Genomic DNA, 19,678 nt, shown 5'->3' on the forward strand with positions numbered 1-19,678 from the left:
TTATATTTTTAAAAACATTTAATTTTTTAACATATTTTTAAAGTCGCTATAGGGGATTTTTATAAGCAATCATTAGACTGCTTATATTGATCAATGCTATGCTTTTTGCAACACATTGATCAGCTAGATCTGCACCCTGCTGGTACAGCCTGCCTGAGGCAGACTGTATTAGCAGAATTACTATGGCAGGCACTCCTCCACAATGTATACTTACCATATGGCCCCTCTTTTGGGTTCTTGTCTTCCCATTGCCCAGTTGAACAAGGTCATTTTTGCTAAATTGAACAATACCATTAACTAAAAACACTAATATTACTTAATATTTATTTTTTTTATTAAAAAAATAAGTCTGGAAAGATAAAGTAAAGTTTCTTTACAACAACAAAAAATTCCAAAAAGTATAGTGCACTATACAGTGTATGTAATACTTAGCGTCCCCTGTGAAGGTGCTGTAGGGAAATTGAACACTTACTGCCAGCTTCCCTCACAGATTACAGATGATCACTGGAGATCCCAGCAGGAGGATACTTTGTGATCAACCTATTGTTAAAGGGGTACTCCGTTGAAAACCTTTTTTCTTTTAAATCAACTGGTGGCAGAAAGTTAAACATATTTGTAAATTACTTCTATTAAAAAATCTTAATCCTTCCTGTACTTATTAGCTGCTGAATACTACATAGGAAATTCTTTTCTTTTCGGAATGCTCTCTGATGACATCACAAGCACAGTTCTCTCTGCTGACATTATTATAATAATAATAACACTTTATTTCTTGTTATCCTTAGTGGGATTTGAACCCAAGTCCCCAGCACTGCAAGGCAGCAGTGCTAACCACTGAGCCACCACACTGCCCTTAGCATACATCTGCTATGCACGGTTGCTAAAATGGACAGAGATGTCAGCAGAGAGCACTGTGCTCGTGATGTCATCAGTATTCCAAAAAGAAAGGAATTCCCTCTGTAGCATTCAGCAGCTAATAAGTACTGGAAGGATTAAGATTTTTTAATAGAAGTAATTTACAAATATGTTTAACTTTCTGCCACCAGTTGATTTAAACGGAAAAAGGTTTTCACCAGAGTACCCCTTTAAGAGCTCCTTATAAGAAGGAAATGTCCGTAGTGGACAACCCATTTAAAGGGGGACTTCAGCCTAAAATAACTTTTCTGATCGCGGGGGTTCCAGCGGTTGGACCCACGTGATCTCCAGAACAGTGATCAGTGATCTCCCAGTGAAGAGCGTGTGTGGTAGACGGCACGTGATTCATTCATTTCAATGGGAGCGCCAAAGAGACCAGAGTACAGTGGATAGGGTATAAGTTAATTTAGGCTGGAGTTCTCCTTTAAGTTGACCTAAATCGGACATGAAACAAGGAATCCCTTTAGGCTGGTGTTCACACGTGGCGTTTTAAAATTTTACTGCTATTTTGTTTTTTTGTTTTTTTTTTAAATCAAGCTAAAAACTGTGCAATTTGCATTGTGATTTTACGACTATGCAGCTTTTTATAGCAGAAATTAGCTGTAAAACCGCAGCAGTACCACATAATAAATGCATCGTGTGAACACAGCCTCTGTCAAAAAGCCTTTATCTAAAAACACTAATATTACAAAAAAAATTTGTTGTTTAAAAAAAAAAAAAAATGGCTGTAAAGATATATTTTTTTCAACAATTTTTGAAGGACAGTATATGTAATACTCAGAGTCTCCTGCGAGGGTGCTGTAGGGAAATAATAAATACCATCTGCTAGGTTTCCTCCCAGATTACAGCTGATCTTGCACTTTGCGCACTTTTTGGTCATCTTATTGTCAAGGGACCCCTCTAAAAAGACGTGATTTTACAAAGTACACAACCCCTTTAAGCTGACATGAAATAGGAAACCCCTTAAGTGATGCCCCATAGGCACAAGGCCTTAATAATTCCTGATAGATGTTTATGTATAGTCTTTTTCCTCCCACAAATGTTGCTTCTACCGCTGTCCTCAGTTATTGGGTGAACCGTATTATACATATTACCTTATTCCTCATGTTCTGAGTGGGATCTTTATGTTTTTCATTTCGGGGCCTGGAGTATTTGCTTTTCTTTCATGTAGCGGAGAATATAACTGGAATATAATAAGTCCCCTGCATTCTCTTTCTGTTTTCATGTTTATCTAAATCCCGCTGTTTCGCCTCCTCTTGTTTTGTACATTTTAAGTAGAGCTTTTAGCTGAGATGAATCGCTCTTTCATGTCTGGAAACATAAAAATCCTCCAACAACATAATTTATACACAAATGATCCGCTGCTGTATTATAGTGTTGTATATATGCAGAACATCAGAGGCTTGGGCGAACTGAAAGGAGCTGTTCACATCATTTTTTGTAGATTTTTATATAGATGACCTAACAATGTCTGATCTGTGGGGGTCCGACACCTCAGATAGGCCATCAATAAAAAAAACTCCCAAACAACTCAATTAAGTCGCCCATACACATTACTGTAGATGCATTGGCCAAACCCACTTATTTTGGCTGTACCAGCTGAACATCTGTGTGTGGCAGATTTATGGGGAAAGAAGGAGAGGGCGGTTGGTTTTCTCCATGCCCAATCTTTTTGGTCTTAGGGGGATAAGAGGTGTCTGGCAGCAGCTTTCTCCTGTCCTCTCATTCATAATTCATGCATTCTTGGCTGAGCTAAGTGTGCATGTGTATTATAGAGATCAGGAGAGATAACTCTTAGGTGAAAAATAAATTTCATGTGTATCGCCATCTATCTATCTATCTATCTATCTATCTATCTATCTATCTATTTATCTTATATCTATCTATCTATCTCATATCTATCTATCTATCTCATGTAGTGAGGGTGTGATGAAGGGCAGATGTTATTACCCTAGGGGTAGATGGCATTAACCCCTTGTATTCGTGACACCAAGGCATGGTTAACCTCTGCACCACCCGAGGTATGGCAACTGGATCCTGGGCTAGAGGGGGGGGGGGGGGAATTAATGACTCCAATGCCAAGTTATGGTACGACGGCAGCTTTACTGAGGCAGACAGATGGTATAGTCTTTACAGCTCAGTTAGGCCCAAGGAGATGACCAGTGACTTTAGGAGACTTGCAGGCTCACTAGGTCTTGCAGTGGACTTGGACTTAAAGGGGTATTCCGGGCAAAAACATTTTATCCCCTATCCACAGAATAGGGAATAAGATGTCTGATCGCAGGGGGCCTGCTGCTGAGACCCCCCGCGATCTCCCTGCAGCACCTGCATTCTATGCGGGGTCTGCGCCTCTTGTTTCGGAAACCTCTGGGTTTCCGGGACTGGGGACGTGACGTCACGCCCCCTCCATTCATGTCTATGGGAGGGGGCAGTGCGTGACGTCACCTCCCCAGTCCCGGAAACCTGGAGGCTTCTGAAACTGAAGATTCAGGGAGATTGCGGGGGGTTTCAGCAGCGGGCCTCCCCCCCCCCCCCCGTGATCAGACATCTTTTTGATCGGAATGCCCCTTTTCATTATGCAATCCTACGCTGACTTTAGCAGACTTGATAAGCTTGACTATGATTGTCTAGACTTCTCCCCTGTAGTTACTTACCAGGTTTTGACTGTCACCTGAAGGCTCACGGTTGGTGGAAGCGTGGCTGCGTGACTATGCCTTGGTCTCCCTTCGGACAGCAGACACTCTCAGGTCTTGACTGTACTGCTCCTCAGCGTGCATAGAACTCTTCTCTCTAAGCTAGCTCCTTCCTTGGTTTATAAGGGAGCAATTTGGAGGACTCCCATAGGTCACGCACAAGTCACCTGGTCTCTGACACCTTCCCTGGTTACATGACACTTTTTAACAACATTTAAAGGCACATTAACCTCAGAAAGACAAATTAATAAATAACATAAGGAACTGTTAACCATTTAGAGTTTGTGGAATGGAGATGGACCCACGGGCACTGAAATAGAGTCTACCACACAGGACGGAAAAGGTACAGGAGGGCAACTCCTGTACCGGGCCACCACACTTACCTATCTATCACATATCTATCTATCTCATATCTATCTATCTATCTATCTATCTATCTATCTATCTATCTATCTATCTTTCTATCTATCACATATCTATCTATCTCATATCTATCTATCTCATATCTATCTATCTATCTATCTATCTATCTATCTATCAATCACATATCTATCTATATATATCTATCCCATATCTATTAGAGATGAGCGAACTTACAGTAAATTTGATTCGTCACGAACTTCTCGGCTCGGCAGTTGATGACTTTTCCTGCATAAATTAGTTCAGCTTTCAGGTGCTCCGGTGGGCTGGAAATGGTGGATGCAGTCCTAGGAGACTCTTTCCTAGGAATGTATCCACCTTTTCCAGCCCACCGGAGCACCTGAAGGCTGAACTAATTTATGCAGGAAAAGTCATCAACTGCCGAGCCGAGAAGTTCATGACGAATCGAATTTACTGTAAGTTCGCTCATCTCTAATATCTATCTATCTATTTATCTATATCTTTGTGCTAGCAGTGTGCTGCTGTATTCTCCTGTTGCTATCTATCTATCTATCTATCTATCCCATATCTATCATCTATCTCATATCTATCTAAAAAATAATAATAATAATAATTAGAAATATCCGCAGCACACTGAGTAATAAAATCCAAAAAAAGTAGTTTATTCCATCACAGTGAGGGTGTCCAGAACAACGTTTCAACCAGCTCCCTGGTCTTGAAAAATACCAGGGAGCTGGTTGAAACGTTGTTCTGGACACCCTCACTGTGATGGAATAAACTACTTTTTTGGGGATTTTATTACTCAGTGTGCTGCGAATATTTAACATTTTTGTTTATATATGGATCCCTGACCCGGGTCTGGACTCTGCGTGCACCAATTCCGGTCTTCTGTTTGGGTGCTGCTCTCCTTTCAATTTTATCTATCTATCTATCTATCTATCTATCTATCTATCTATCTATCTATCCCATATCTATCCCCTATTTTATTTTCTATGCACGGATATTATTTCCCCTACCTCCCTGATATTTCCACCATCCCTAGAAGGGAATAATATGATTATTAGGTTGATCCATCATTTATGGCAGCTGCGGCCATGAAGCAGAGTAGAATATGGACAGGTATTCTGCGGTGCCCGTCTCTATGGGATTTAGATAGCTTTGCTGTGCGTTCAATCCCCCATAAGTGGACAGATAATTCTTTATTCTAAGCAAACCAGTCAAGGTAATATTGGATCTGTCATAACAGTGAGGGGCCCAGGGGGCAGACGACCCGCTTCTTTGACTAAAGGCAAATTAATGTTTATGGCCCAGATATCCAATCATCTGTAGACCGGGAGCGTCTGCACAGCCGGCAATGGAAAGGAAGGGTTTTGTTGGATTATTTCTGGGGTTATTAAATGGAATTTTGTGATGTATTTTGGAAAGTGTCCATGTTGTAATAATGATATAGAGGGTCCGGGATCTAGTGATGAGAGAGGAGAAGAGAACAGATGTCACCCAGGAAATACACATCTAACAATAAAAGATGACTCCACATAGGCACAGGAATTCATACACAGGGTTTTCTCTATTGGTATCTATAAAAGTACTAAAGTAGTGTTTGCCATGCAAGATAAATAGTGTTACCTTTAAATAGTTCAGATATTAACACAAATGGCAATAACAATTATTAAACAGTGATTTACAGCTCCCAGCAGATCTTTATTACTTTTATATGTAAGGATTTGCTTTATCTCTATTAGTTATCTACTTATTTTTCTTTAATCCTCATTTTATCCTATTTTTGGATGACATTTTGGGGCTTCAGAACCAATTACCAGGTTTCCATAGAGTTATGGTCTCAACATAAAATGGTTTCAACTTACAATGGTCGTCCTGCAACCAATTAATATTGTAACTTGAGGGACCACTTGTATGGGGAAACTGTGCTGTCTACCTAATACGGGGGAACTATCCTGTCTACCTAATATGGGGAAACGATGCTGTCTACCTAATATGGGGAAACTATGCTGTCTACCTAATGTGGAGAAACTATGCTGTCTACCTAATGTGGAGAAACTATGCTGTCTACCTAATATGGGGAAACTATGCTGTCTACCTAATGTGGAGAAACTATGCTGTCTACCTAATATGGGGAAACTATGCTGTCTACCTAATGTGGAGAAACTATGCTGTCTACCTAATATGGGGAAACTATGCTGTCTACCTAATGTGGAGAAACTATGCTGTCTACCTAATGTGGAGAAACTATGCTGTCTACCTAATGTGGAGAAACTATGCTGTCTACCTAATGTGGAGAAACTATGCTGTCTACCTAATGTGGAGAAACTATGCTGTCTACCTAGAGTGGGGGAACACTGCTGTCTACCTAATATGGGGAAACTATGCTGTCCACCTAATATGGGGAAACTATGCTGTTTAATAATGTGGCAGACTGTAATGGAAGTGTAATCATGGTAATTATCCGTCCCCAGATACTGGTCTTTTTGCCCCCTCCTCTCTCACAGACAACCCCAATGGTACCCCCTTCCAGAGTCTTCAAACACATGTATGTCACAGTTCCTGCTACCAATACATTTCACATTAACACCCTGTTTTCGGAGTTCCATAATACTCCAACCAGCAAGTCTTTTGAAGCCCTATATTTGCTTTAAAATACCCCACTACCACAGATTGGTCTCTCTACTTCCTGTCTCACAAACAATCTATCTATCTATCTCATATCTATCTATCGGGGTGCACATCAAAATCAGAAAAAAAGCTATCCATAAATAGAACAAAAGGTAGAAACGTCGATGGCGCTCACCTATAAAAACATCAACTTTATTACTTCATTTTAAAAGATGCTGGCTCGCAGCTGGACAGGAACAAAAACCGCAGCAGCCGAAGCTGCACGAGGCGATGGCTAATAGCCATCGCCCCCATGCAGCTTCGGCTGCTGCGGTTTTTGTTCCGGTCCAGCTGCGAGCCACCGTCTTTTAAAATGAAGTAATAAAGTTGATGTTTTTATAGGTGAGTGCCATCGAAGTTTCTACCTTTTGTTATAATTAATATTATGTAGGCACAATAATATACAAATGTCTATATACAGTTAGCGATTGTACTGAATATGCCGGCGCGTATCTGTATCAAAGTCTGGCTGTGACAAAAGAGCCTACCTTTGAATTCTACATTTAAACCAACCGGTTTCAATGTGTTCAAGGTAAATATCCACTTCAACTCGCACCTTTTTATACAACCTTTTCTAACTCCACCCCTTTACATTTGGAGGAAATGATCAACCATGAATCTAAGGTCCCTGTCGCTATGTCCCATTTCCATGAAATGCTTCGATACAGGAAGATCCATTTTCTTTTTTTTTTTTTATAATATATCTGTGCTGATTTAGCCTTCAAGGATAGCTACCCGTTTTAGCCATCATCTTGGAGTACTCCCAGTTTTCAATGAAATGTCAGCTTTGACTAACCTGTCTTTTAAGTTGGAGGGATGCCTGTATGACATTATAGGGGGGACCAAAATACTAGGATAGGGCTAAACGCATCCATATGCCACATCCTCCGTACTATTCTCCTATATGTCCGGAGAAAGGTCATTGTAAGTGGTCACAAAGGCGATGCGTGACTCATTTCTTGGTCTCCTTTCGTCTACTGTTAGTCCTCTGTCTAGTGTACTCACTCTCGTTTTCTGCTTCTCAACCAATGTTTGGGGGTACCCTCTACCTCTGAAATTTGTCACAATTCTGTCAAGTGCTCTGTCCAATTTTTCACTTGTGTCCATGATCTATCTACGTATCTACCTACCATATCTATCTACCTATCTATCTACCTATCTATCTATCTACCTATCTATCTATCTATCTATCTATCTAAAAAGGATAAGTTGGCCAGCACATACTGATACCAAACTACTGCATTGACTTGGCATACAGGTGCACGCTGCTGGGCTAAATATACATAAACAGGAGAATACAGCAGCACACTGCTAGCACAAAGATACAGATAAAACATGAAATGCTATATTACTATATAAAAACCATTTGGCCAAATAGTTTGGACCATCCCACTGCGATAAGGTGACCTCATTGGGACGGACCCTACACTGTGAATGTGCCTCTGTGCAATCAGTTACCAGGCTTGTTAGGTCTGGAACATCCAGCACCTTATAAGATGGGTGGGGTGCAGGAGCCAACATGGAGGTAGCCATGACCTCATAAATATTCCAGACCTTACAAGCCTGGTAACTGATTGCACAGAGGCACATTCACATTGTAGGGTCTGTCCCAATGAGGTCACCTTATCGCGGTGGGATGGTCCAAACTATTTGGCCAAATGGTGAGCAAAGCACCAAATTTTTTTCATTTTTTGCATCGTAGCAATATAGCATTTCATGTTTTATCTGTATCTTTGTGCTAGCTAGTGTTGAGCGGCATAGGCCATATTCGAATTCACGAATATTCGCGAATATATGGACGAATATTCGTCATATTCGCGAATGTTCACATATTCGTAATATTCTCGCTTTATTTTCGCTTATGCGAATATTCGCACGTGCGAAAATTAACACATGCGAAAATTTGCATGTACAAAAATAGCATAAACGAAAATTTGCATATGCGAAAATTCACATATGCTAATTTTCATATATGCGAAAATTCGCACACCAGTCTCACACAGTAGTATTAGAGCCTTCTTACACCACATAAGCTGGAAGCAGAGAGAGGTGATCACTGTGATGTGTACTGTGAAAAAAAAAAAAACGAATATTCGTAATTACGAATATATAGCGCTATATTCGCGAATATGCGATATTCGCAAATAAAATTTGAATTGCGAATATTCGCGAGCAACACTAGTGCTAGCAGTGTGCTGCTGTATTCTCCAGTTTATTTATATCTATCTATCTCATATCTATCTCCTATCTATCTATCTATCTCATATCTATCTATCTCACATCTATCTATCTCATATCTATCTATCTCATATCTATCTATCTCATATCTATCCATCTCATATCTATCTATCTCATATCTATCTATCTAATATCTTTCTATCTATCTATCTCATATCTATCTATCCATCTCATATCTATCTATCTCATATCTATCCATCTATCTCATATCTATCTATCTATCTATCTATCTACCTATCTATCTCATATCTATCTATCTATATCAAATCTATCTATCTATCTATCTATCTATCTATCTCTCTATCTCATATCTATCTATCTATCTATCTATCTATCTCATATCTATCTATATATCTCATATCTATCCATCCATCCATCTGCATTGCATTATGGCATAAAATTACCAAAAGTTGCATAAATATTGACAAATCCTACTGTAAATGTCAAGTTGCCGTACCCTCAGTATTATCTCTCCTTTCTTCTTATGCTGTAGTTGGAGAGTCAGTGTAAAGAGCTGAATAATGACAAGTGCGAAACCAAAGCGGAGAACGAGAAGCTGAAGCTAACCAATAAAGAGATGAGACGGGAGCTGGAGAGGACCACCCAGGAGTTACTGACCGCTCAGAGACAACTGAAGATCCTACAGGAGGAGGCCTCCCAGCTACACGAGGAGAGAGAAATGTACGCCACCTGAGCATTTATCAATGGAATTGTGCAAGAGATTTTTAAAAGAGGATTACTATCTTAAAGGGGTGCTCCAGAGGATTTCCTTTTAAATCACAAAGGGCGAGAAAGTTATACAGATTTGTAAATTACTTCCATATAAAAATCTTAATCCTTCCAGTACTTATCAGCTGCTGTTAGCTCCAGAGGAAGTTGTGTAGTTCTTTCCAGACTGACCACAGTGCTCTCTGTCTATGTCAGAAATTGTCCAGAGTAGGAGCAAATCCCTATAACAAACCTCTCCTGCTCTGGACAGTCCCTGACATGGACAGAGGTGGCAGCAGAGAGCACTGTGTTCAGACCAGAAAGAACTACACATCTTCCTCTGGAGCATATAGCAGCTGATAAGTACTGGAAGGATAAAGATTTTTATATAGAAGTAATTTATAAATCTGTATAACTTTCTAGCACCAGTTGATTTTATAATTTTTTTCCTCCGGAGTACCCCTTTAAGCATCGCTGTTGTGCACCTATCGCTATATTAAAGGGGTACTCCGGTGGAAAACCTTTTTTTTTTTTTTATCAACTGGTGCCAGAAAGTTAAACAGATTTGTAAATTGCTTCTATTAAAAATTATTAATCCTTCCAGTACTTATTAGCGGCTGTATACTACAGAATTAAGTCTTTTCTTTTTGGATTTATTTTCTGTCACAAGCACAGTGCTCTCTGCTGACACCTCTGTCCATTTTAGGAACTGTCCAGAGCAGCATATGTTTGCTATGGGGATTTTCTCCTACTCTGGACAGTTCCTGAGACAGACAGAGGTGTCAGCAGAGAGCAATGTGGTCGTGACAGAAAAGAAATCCAAAAAGAAAATAATTTCCTCTGTAGTATACAGCCGCTAATAAGTACTGGAAGGATTATGATTTTTTAATAGAAGTAATTTACAAATCTGCTTAAACAAAAACTTTATTTTTATTTTTTTTTTTTTTAATCAACTGGTCCCAGAAAGTAACAGATTTGTAAATTACTTCTATTAAAAAATCTTAATCCTTCTAGTACTTATTAGCTGCTGATACTACAGAGGAAATTATTTTCTTTTTGGAACACAGAGCTCTCTGCTGACATCACGGGCACAGTGCTCTCTGCTGACATCTCTGTCCATAGAAAACATATGCTGCTCTGGACAGTTCCTAAAATGGACAGAGATGTCAGCAGAGAGCACTGTGGTCATGATGTCAACAGAGAGCTCTGTGTTCCAAAAAGAAAATAATTTCCTATGTAGTATTCAGCAGCTAATAAGTAATGGAAGGATTAAGATTTTTTTAATAGAAGTAATTTACAAATCTGTTTAACTTTCTGGACCCAATTGATTAAAAAAAAAAGTTTTCCACCTGAGAACTCCATTAAACAGCTCTTTTACCACTGCTGTAGTTGTTTATAGGGTTTTTGGCTTCAGAATTTTATATATTTCTTACTAGTATATTGAGTTTATAGATGCTGAACCCTTATTGGGGGAATGGCCCTCACTCTGAAGGACCTGGTACATTTGTTATATGGACTGACCATTGGCTTCAATATGCGGCATGTAATTCCTCAATTCTCCTGTGGGAGTGCTGTAGAAAAATCAAATGTTTGTGGTTCAGTTTTCCCCTGATTATGGTTCCTGCAAAAGAACACTTCGGGAGGGGGGATTTATCAACTGGTATGCACCTGTAAAATTGTGCGCGCAGTGTGTTTTTATTTTACACATCTTATCATATAATTTTGCGCTATTTTTGGTTCACAGATACTAAACCCTTTGGGGGAATGGCCAATGCAAAGAGAGCGTCTCACTTTAGAAGACCTGTTACATTTGACTGTTCTGCAGACAGACCATTGATTAGATTTAAACAAAACCTATACAATACGGAGTATCATAATGTAGTATTATGACAGAAAGAAAAAGAAGAATAAAATAAATGCATGTCATGTGTCATGACAAATAATGAAATGAGACACGAAGTGTCAAGCATTGCGTCGAGACATACAGGTAGTGCATCATATGTAATCCATCAGCACAAACGGCCTTTACTCTGCCTCTTTTAAAATTTCTAAAGGGACAAGATAGGGGTGTCCTCTTTTACCCCTGTTATTCGTTCTGGCAATTGAACACTTAGCAACAAAAATTGGACAGACCATTGATTTCAATAAGCAGCATGTAATTCCTCATTTCTCCTGTGGGAGTGCTGTGATTTAGTTTCCTCCTGATTACTGGTGGTTCCTGCAAAAGAACACCTTGTGGGAATTTATCAACTGGCCTGCAAAATTGTGTGCAGTATGTTTATATTTAATGTATCTTACCGGCTAATTTTGAGCTATTTTTATGTTGTTCGCGCTTTCTTCATCGTTTTTCTTGTTGGGTGCCACCAGGGGGCATGGTTAGCAGATGCGCTGAATTTATCACTTGCAAAAAATTTTATTTTGCGCAGGTGTCCTCCAGTGTAGGAATGGATGCGAGCGTTTCACCATTTTTTGCACTATCCAAGGGCTAATAGGGTAATAGTGCCAACTTTTTTACCCCATACTGCAATAATGTTTTTTTCTCAATAGCCCCAATAATCATAGTGTCCTCTGTAGGCTCCACAAAGTAATAATGCTCTTAGTCCCACTTTGCAGTAATGGTATCAAACAGCAATAATGCCCCTTTTGTGCCTCCACCTAGTAATAATTGTGGCCCATAATAGTAGTAATGTCCTCTTTTTGCCCCCACACAGCCTAAATTTTATGTTGATATGTTGGATGCCCAATGCTAGAAATATCACTTACTAATGTGCGGTCTGAGGGCCCAAGTGTAATTGTGACTGCTGCAACAGCAATAGCTCAGCCACTTAAAGGGGTAAATCCGGTGGAAAAACAATTATTTTCAAATCAACTGGTTCCAGAAAGTTAAACAGATTTGTAAATTATTTCTGTTAAATAATCTTAATCCTTCCAGTACTTATCAGCTGCTGTATACTACAGAAAAAAGTTGGGTGGTTCTTTTCAGTCTGACCACAGTGCTCTCTGCTGACACCTCTGTCTATGTCAGATATTGTCCAGAGTAGGAGCAAATCCCCATAGCAAACATATCCTGCTCTGGACAGTTTCCGACAGATGTGGCAGCCGATAGCACTGTGGTCAGACTGAAAAGAACTACACAACTTCCAGCAGATAAGTACCTGGAAGGATTAAGATTTTTTAATAGAATTAATTTACAAATCTGTATAACTTTCTGGCACCAGTCGATTTGAGATTTTTTTCCCCCACCGGAGTACTCCTTTAAAAAGTACCTGTCATGATCTTGATAAATTTTATAATCCACCCAATTCACTGCACTCATCATGATAAATTGCCCCCTGCCTTTATTTTTATAATTTTTTAGTTTTCTACCTTGATATTGATCTGTATTTTCTGCTCAGTCTGTCAGATTCACAGACTGGGAAGGGGCATTCCCCAGCAGACGTGACATCATCCCTCACTCTGCTTCACACAGCCCTGAGCAGTTCAGTGTGAGATGAGCTATGATTGGCTAAGGCTGCACATACCAGCCTAAGCTCTTCAGACTGCATTTCCTGATTTTGGACTTCTGCCAGGCCAGCAGGAGTCCAAAGTCTGTTCAAGAGATGGGGGGAAATGTGCTCTGGACAAGTAGGGAGACACCTAGTGGCAGCTTTTTTAAACACAAATAAAACATAGAAAACTAAATAAAAAAAAAAAAAAACATAGTACATTAGAAAGATTTTTTATTCACCATAAGGAGTGCAATAGCAAACATTAGTTTTAATGTCAGTGCCAATTTAGGAGTTGTCCAGGATTACTAAGAAATGGTCTGCTTTATTTTCAGAAGTATTCTTATCTACAGTATCTGTTGGATTTGGTAATATATCCCAGCCCCATTGACTGGACTCTGGACAAGAGTGGTGGTTGTTTCTATAGAATAGATAGTTATGTTCACTATGGCCAAGACCAAAGAGCTGTCGAAGGACACCAGAAACAAAATTGTAGACATGCACCAGGCAGGGAAGACTGAAAATGCAATAGGCAAGCAGCTTGGTGTGGAGAAATTCTTAGAAAATGTCTTGTCTTACAGGGAAGTGTACCGGGTGACGGAAAGTCTTCAGCGGGAGCGTGGAGCACTTCTAAAACAGCTCGACTTGTTAAGGTAGGTAATGTCTCAAAAAAATAATTCATCGTATCCACCCTATAAGGGCATGTACCCCTAATGCCACTGGCAGACAACAAAGTTCTCGTTCGATGGTGACCCATATAAACATCAAAATAATTGCCATTTTGGAATTTTCTAATAAATATTATAATAGTAATTTCTACTCTTTTTTTTTCTAGGGAAATGAATAAACATTTAAGGGATGAACGAGACAGCTTCATACAGGTACGGTGCAGACTGGGTTGGGAATTGGGAGGGTGGAGAAAGCAGCTGCTAGGAACCTCTAGGGGCACCTTACAACGGGTGGGGTTTGTGTAGGCCCTTTTCAAAAAAAAGGGCTGTCTGCAGTGTTCCTAGGTACTAAATAAAGCTGCTTATATCCATACCTTACTAACATTGTATCACCAAAATCTGGATATTTAGGCCCTTACGGGCCTAAATATCCAGATTTTGGTGATACAATGTTAGGCTGGGTCCACACTACGTTTTGTCCCATACGGGAGCGCATACGGCAGGGGGGAGCTAAAAGCTCGCGCTCCCGTATGTTACCGTATGCGCTCCCGTATGCCATTCATTTCAATGAGCCGACCGGAGTGAAACGTTCGGTCCGGTCGGCTCATTTTTGCGCCGTATGCGCTTTTACAACCGGACCTAAAACTGTGGTCAACCACGGTTTTAGGTCAGGTTGTAAAAGCGCATACGGCGCAAAAATGAGCTGACCGGACCGAACGTTTCACTCCGGTCGGCTCATTGAAATGAATGACATAGGGGAGCGCATACGGTAACATACGGGAGCGCGAGGTTTTAGCTCCCCCCTGCCGTATGCGCTCCCGTATGGGACAAAACGTAGTGTGGACCCAGCCTTAGTAAGGTATGGATATGAGCAGCTTTATTTAGTAACTAGATTTTTTTTTGACGTCTGATACCAAATAATATATTTAACCCATATCTGTTACCCAGAAATCAAAGGTAAACCCATCTAAATCCATGAAGAACCAAAGATCAGGATCTGTTGTTGGAAAATATTTTGAAAAGAAGCCTTCAGTGAAAAGGTAACTATTGACTATTATTTCACCATATAACTGCACAGGTCCAACCATTACCTGCTGGAAAATTCTATACCCAAAAATATACCTTCCGTCTAGTACCGAATTTACCTCTCTGGAACCCATAGGCATAAGTTGTTTATTGTCTTTGACCCTTAGGGGTACTCCAGTGGAAAACTTTTAATTTTTTTATTTTTTATTTTTTAAATCAACAGGTGCCAGAAAGTTAAACAGATTTGTAAATTACTTCTATTAAAAAAAATCTTAATCCTTCCAGTACTTATTAGCTGTTGAATACTACAGAGGAAATTCTTTTCTTTTTGGGACACAGAGCTCTCTGCTGACATCACAAACACAGTGCTCTCTGCTGACATCTCTGTCCATTTTAAGAACTGTCCAGAGTAGGAGAAAATCCCCATAGCAAACATATGCTGCTCTGGACAGTTCCTAAAATGGACAGAGATGTCAGAAGAGAGCACTGTGTTCCAAAAAGAAAAGAATTTCCTCTGTAGTATTCAGCAGCTAATAAATGCTGGAAGGATGGAAGGATGTTAAAAATTAAAGAGGCAATCTGATTGGTTGCTATGGGCAACTAGGCAACTTTTCCTCTGGACACGTTTTAATAAATCTCCCCCAATGTGACTGGACAGCCCAAATTATGTGAAGTACAATATAGTGTGCAGCAGCGTATGGGACTTAGGGGCCCTGACCATAGTATATGGTCCAGATAGATGAAATGGCTTCTGTGTTCACATTCATATATATATCCCAAAGCTAATGCATCTCAGAGACGAGAGAAAACGTGATTGGTTAATTCAGATATACTACCAATATGAGCTGGGCTTCATACAAACAAATAGGAATAGAGAAAAAAATGGGCACTATAGAAGGCGCTGCTTAAGAAATTTCTCCCATCCCCTTTGATAAAGTTAAATTTATTGACATAAAGCTAGCAGAATGACGCGTTTTGGGAGTGTATTCTCCCTTCATCAGAGTATAATCTGATAAAGGGAAAATATAATCTTGAAACATGTCACTGTGCTTCCTTAAGGTCAATACATTTAACTTTAACTCTACTCTGAAGTGGATGGGAGAAATTTACTGAGCAGCTCAGCTCCCATCTTCCATCTTGGAGTGCAATGTACATCTTGACGGATCCCTGGTTTGCCAACATAATCAATTTTCTATTATAAAGATAACCCCCTTCTTATGTAGAAAGTCCTGTGGATTTTTTTAAATCTATGGAGCCCATGTCACTTCATTAATGGGTCACTGGGGAATCGGACAACAGAAATCGAATAAGAACATGTGCGCTTCAGGGGCCTGTCGGTTTGATATAAGTGAAATTGTACAGATCCCATTCTAACTTTAACTAAAATTGAGTAAATTGGCTCAGAACAAATTTCCATTAAAATTTTAATTTCACAGAATCTAAAACCTTTGGGCTTCATTTTGGGAAAAAAAGGGTAAGGGAACCTAACTCTCTAGACCCTAACCCTGATTTTGGGTTAGGGTTACAAGAGCTTGTGTGGCGTCGGCGGCTTCAGGGGTAGCAATTATCCGGATCATGACTCCCCGGTTTTGTGTTGACACAGGGGTGCAAGATATACATATGAAACCATGGGGCCAGGGCACGATGAACCTACACGGTCTGAGGTGGAGACAGCTTCTCCTGGGCCAGGCATGGGGCAATAAACATACTGACGTCAGGTTATGGATAACTGTCTTTTACTGAGGCAGGAGCAGATGGTACAATACTCGCAGTACAGAGCAGAATAGAAGGGATGCAGTGTAACCCGGAGGAGCCCTGAGGCCTTGCTGAGACTTGTGGTGTTTTTCACCCACTTGAATTGACTTGCTACTAGATATGACAGACTTGAGACTTGGAGATATTCCACGCTGACTAGGGTTCTGCTCAGGTCCAGTTTACTGACACTGCCAGGGTATGAACTAACCAACTATACGGGGAACACTTGCAGAATGGTGGGGTTGATTTGATGAGTGTTTTTGTTTACGATTTCCTCAGAATCACCTCACATTTCTTCCACCTCCTTCCCACACTGCAGCTCACATGGAGCTCTGCACACGGCTCTAAGCTGAACTGTGAACTGGAGCTCAACTCTGAACTAAACACGGACTGGGACAGCTCCTCTCCCCCTACACTATATACAGGACAACTTGGGGGGGTTCCCATTGGGCAATCAGAGTCACCTGGTTACTCTGCATCTCTCTTAAGGGTACAATACACATATAATAACATAATACAGTGAATCACAATACCACTGTAAACAATAAAGTAGTGAGTCCAAAACAAGTGCAACAGTCATTTTTGAGGCGATCCGCAGCACACAGGACAGCCTTTGGTGCTGGGACCCCACACTTCAATTTGATTTGGACCAAATTTTTTGGGACAGTCGACTGCCGACAAAATTTAGGAAATTCACTCATCCCTAGTATATAGCAGGTATGAGCTAAAAGATGAGGGTGCTCCTCTACTACTTTGATGGTAGACCTGGGTTAATAGCAACCACGTCCACAAGGGTTCTCAAGGCTTCCAATCACAAATGACTGGAAAAGACTGAAAGATGTATCCTGGGACAGAAGAGAAGATCTTAAACAGCTTTCAGAATAGTTTACTGTCCCTTTAATGTTCCCAAGACGACCCTATCAAGTATCCATGAGTCATCCATTACAGTAAATATATACTATTTGAAGAGGCTTATAGCAATGCTCTGCGTGGGTTCTACAAAGGCCACAACGCTCATGTAGGTATATGTCTCCCTAGGTCTTGATGTTTGTTTAGCAGTGAACCTTAATGTAGATTATGTAACCAAGATGGATAAAAAAAATTCTAGCATCTACACCGGCCGCTCACGTCGCACCGAAGTCCTGTCCCCTCTGTTTGTACACCATACGATTAATAAAAGCCTCTTTTCTGTTAACAGAACATCTAATTTTAGGAGGCTTCACAGGAGCCTGAATGACTCTGGAGTGCTGGGTGGACTATTTTATATTGTAATGCCTTCTCACATCGGATAATTATTCCTTAATTGGAAGCGCATCCTAAGAGACGCTCTCAATTATTATTCTTCTTCACAATTAATTGAATTTGATGAATTATAGCCAGACTGCTCACAATGCTGCACACATAGGAACCGGCACAGCATGGTTGGAAATAGACCGGATTGTACTGGATGGTACGCTGTGACAATAGGACTCAAAATTGTATTTTCGACAATTTTAAAAAGTGACTACAGGGTGATTTAAAAAAGAGGATGCAAAATGATAGCCTCGGTATCTGAGAGAACATAAAATAAGTCTATTAACATGAAAAGACGCACTATCTATCCATCCAAGTTTTATCCTACACTACAAATGTTTAGAGTAATTGCCATTGGTGACATGGCAGACGTCTAGGTGGTAGTCTAGTTCTGTCCAGCAAATCCTCCAATATGGACTTCCTCATTTCAGTGATGCGTTGTCTCTTTACAGGCCTGTGGCTGGGGGGGGGGGCAGATACATGTAGTCCTTGATGTAGCCCCCACACAGAAAGTAGTCACAGGGTATTAGATCTGGTGATCATAGAGGCCAACGCAACATTGGTGACTCGTTGGTTGAGGTAGAGCTCATCCAACGTACTGTTTCATTCAGGTACCGGCGAATATCCAAATGGAAATGGTTCACCAATGTTGCGTTGGGCTTCATGATCACCAGATCTAACACACTGTGATTTCTTTCTGTGGGGGCTACATGAAGACTTGGTATATCTAAGGGTGAGGCCACCTCCTCGTGGTGGATGGGGGATATTTTTGTATACTAGTATGGGAATACATCCTATCTTCTTTTATTTATTTTTTTTTAAAGCCAGTCCCAGCCTGATACAGTTTTTTAAAAAATCACAGAAAACCCATATTGATTGGCCATTTTTTTAAATCCAAAAACAAGGCCCTGCGACTCCCCTCATCAATGGCTCCCCAGACAGTCACCTATTTTGCCTGTCCCTTATTGCATAAGTGTCTCTTCTAGCTACTCGGACTCTTATTTATTTAAATGAGAATTTTTATTGACAATGTTTTAATAGTATGCAACTAATGATGTTATGGTCGAGTATAATTCAAAATGGCCGTCATAAATGGTAAATTAGAAACAATGCATAAAAATCATATTTTATGAAGTATTTAAGGTGGAGAAATTGTTTCCAAATTTGAACCAAAAATTTGAAGCAAAAAAATATTCAGGAACCTAACATATTACAATCTTTAAATTTTTTTCAGTATTTTATTTTAATAATGTCACAATTTCCTCTAGTCAGTCATCTGAAGAAGATGATGTGTTTCCACCGAAACGGAACTCTCTTGGCTTGAATGGAGTTGGTATTTCAATAGTTGAGACTGACAGTCAAGTGGAGAGCAGACCGAGCAAGGGTCGCCATTTACAGAGGATAATCTCCATTGAAGAGGATCATCTTCCTCAATATCTAGAAAATGGCTATGAGAGGCCATTAAATGACTGGCAGGAGGTGGATGAAAAGGAAGAAAAACGAATGCACCATGAAGACGTCCTGCAAAACAAGGATGATATTCCTCAGGAGGATGTGCCGTCTTCTCCAAGAGGCCAACCGGTTGGAAAAGAAACTTTGCCGAATGTAAGTGTATCTGGCGGTTACATGGTGGGGAGGGTGGATATTCTCAATCATCATGTGCATGTTATGTACTAATCCCATATTGGTTTATTTTAAGGAAGAACATATTTACTACCCCCCAGATCGATTATTTAAAATAGTCCTGGTTGGAAACTCCAGTGTGGGAAAAACCTCTTTCCTTAGACGGTTTTGCGAGGATAGTTTTTACCCTGGAACCTCTGCTACAGTAGGTAGGTGGGATTCA

At 40.2% G+C, this 19,678-nt stretch overlaps 1 protein-coding gene across 3 annotated transcripts in view; it reads left to right on the forward strand.

Moving 5' to 3' along the window:
- CRACR2A (calcium release activated channel regulator 2A) overlaps positions 1-19,678 on the forward strand; it is a 115,082-nt gene that overhangs the window by 70,735 nt on the left and 24,669 nt on the right. For all 3 annotated transcript variants that reach the window (XM_056569505.1, XM_056569506.1, XM_056569508.1), the window contains 6 exons: positions 9,391-9,578; positions 13,672-13,743; positions 13,926-13,971; positions 14,707-14,798; positions 19,101-19,437; positions 19,532-19,664. In XM_056569505.1, coding sequence (XP_056425480.1) covers positions 9,391-9,578; positions 13,672-13,743; positions 13,926-13,971; positions 14,707-14,798; positions 19,101-19,437; positions 19,532-19,664 — 868 coding nt within the window. The remainder of the gene's footprint in view (positions 1-9,390; positions 9,579-13,671; positions 13,744-13,925; positions 13,972-14,706; positions 14,799-19,100; positions 19,438-19,531; positions 19,665-19,678) is intronic.

This window comes from Hyla sarda, chromosome 4 (genome assembly GCF_029499605.1).
Source record: "Hyla sarda isolate aHylSar1 chromosome 4, aHylSar1.hap1, whole genome shotgun sequence".
NCBI lineage: Eukaryota > Metazoa > Chordata > Amphibia > Anura > Hylidae > Hyla > Hyla sarda.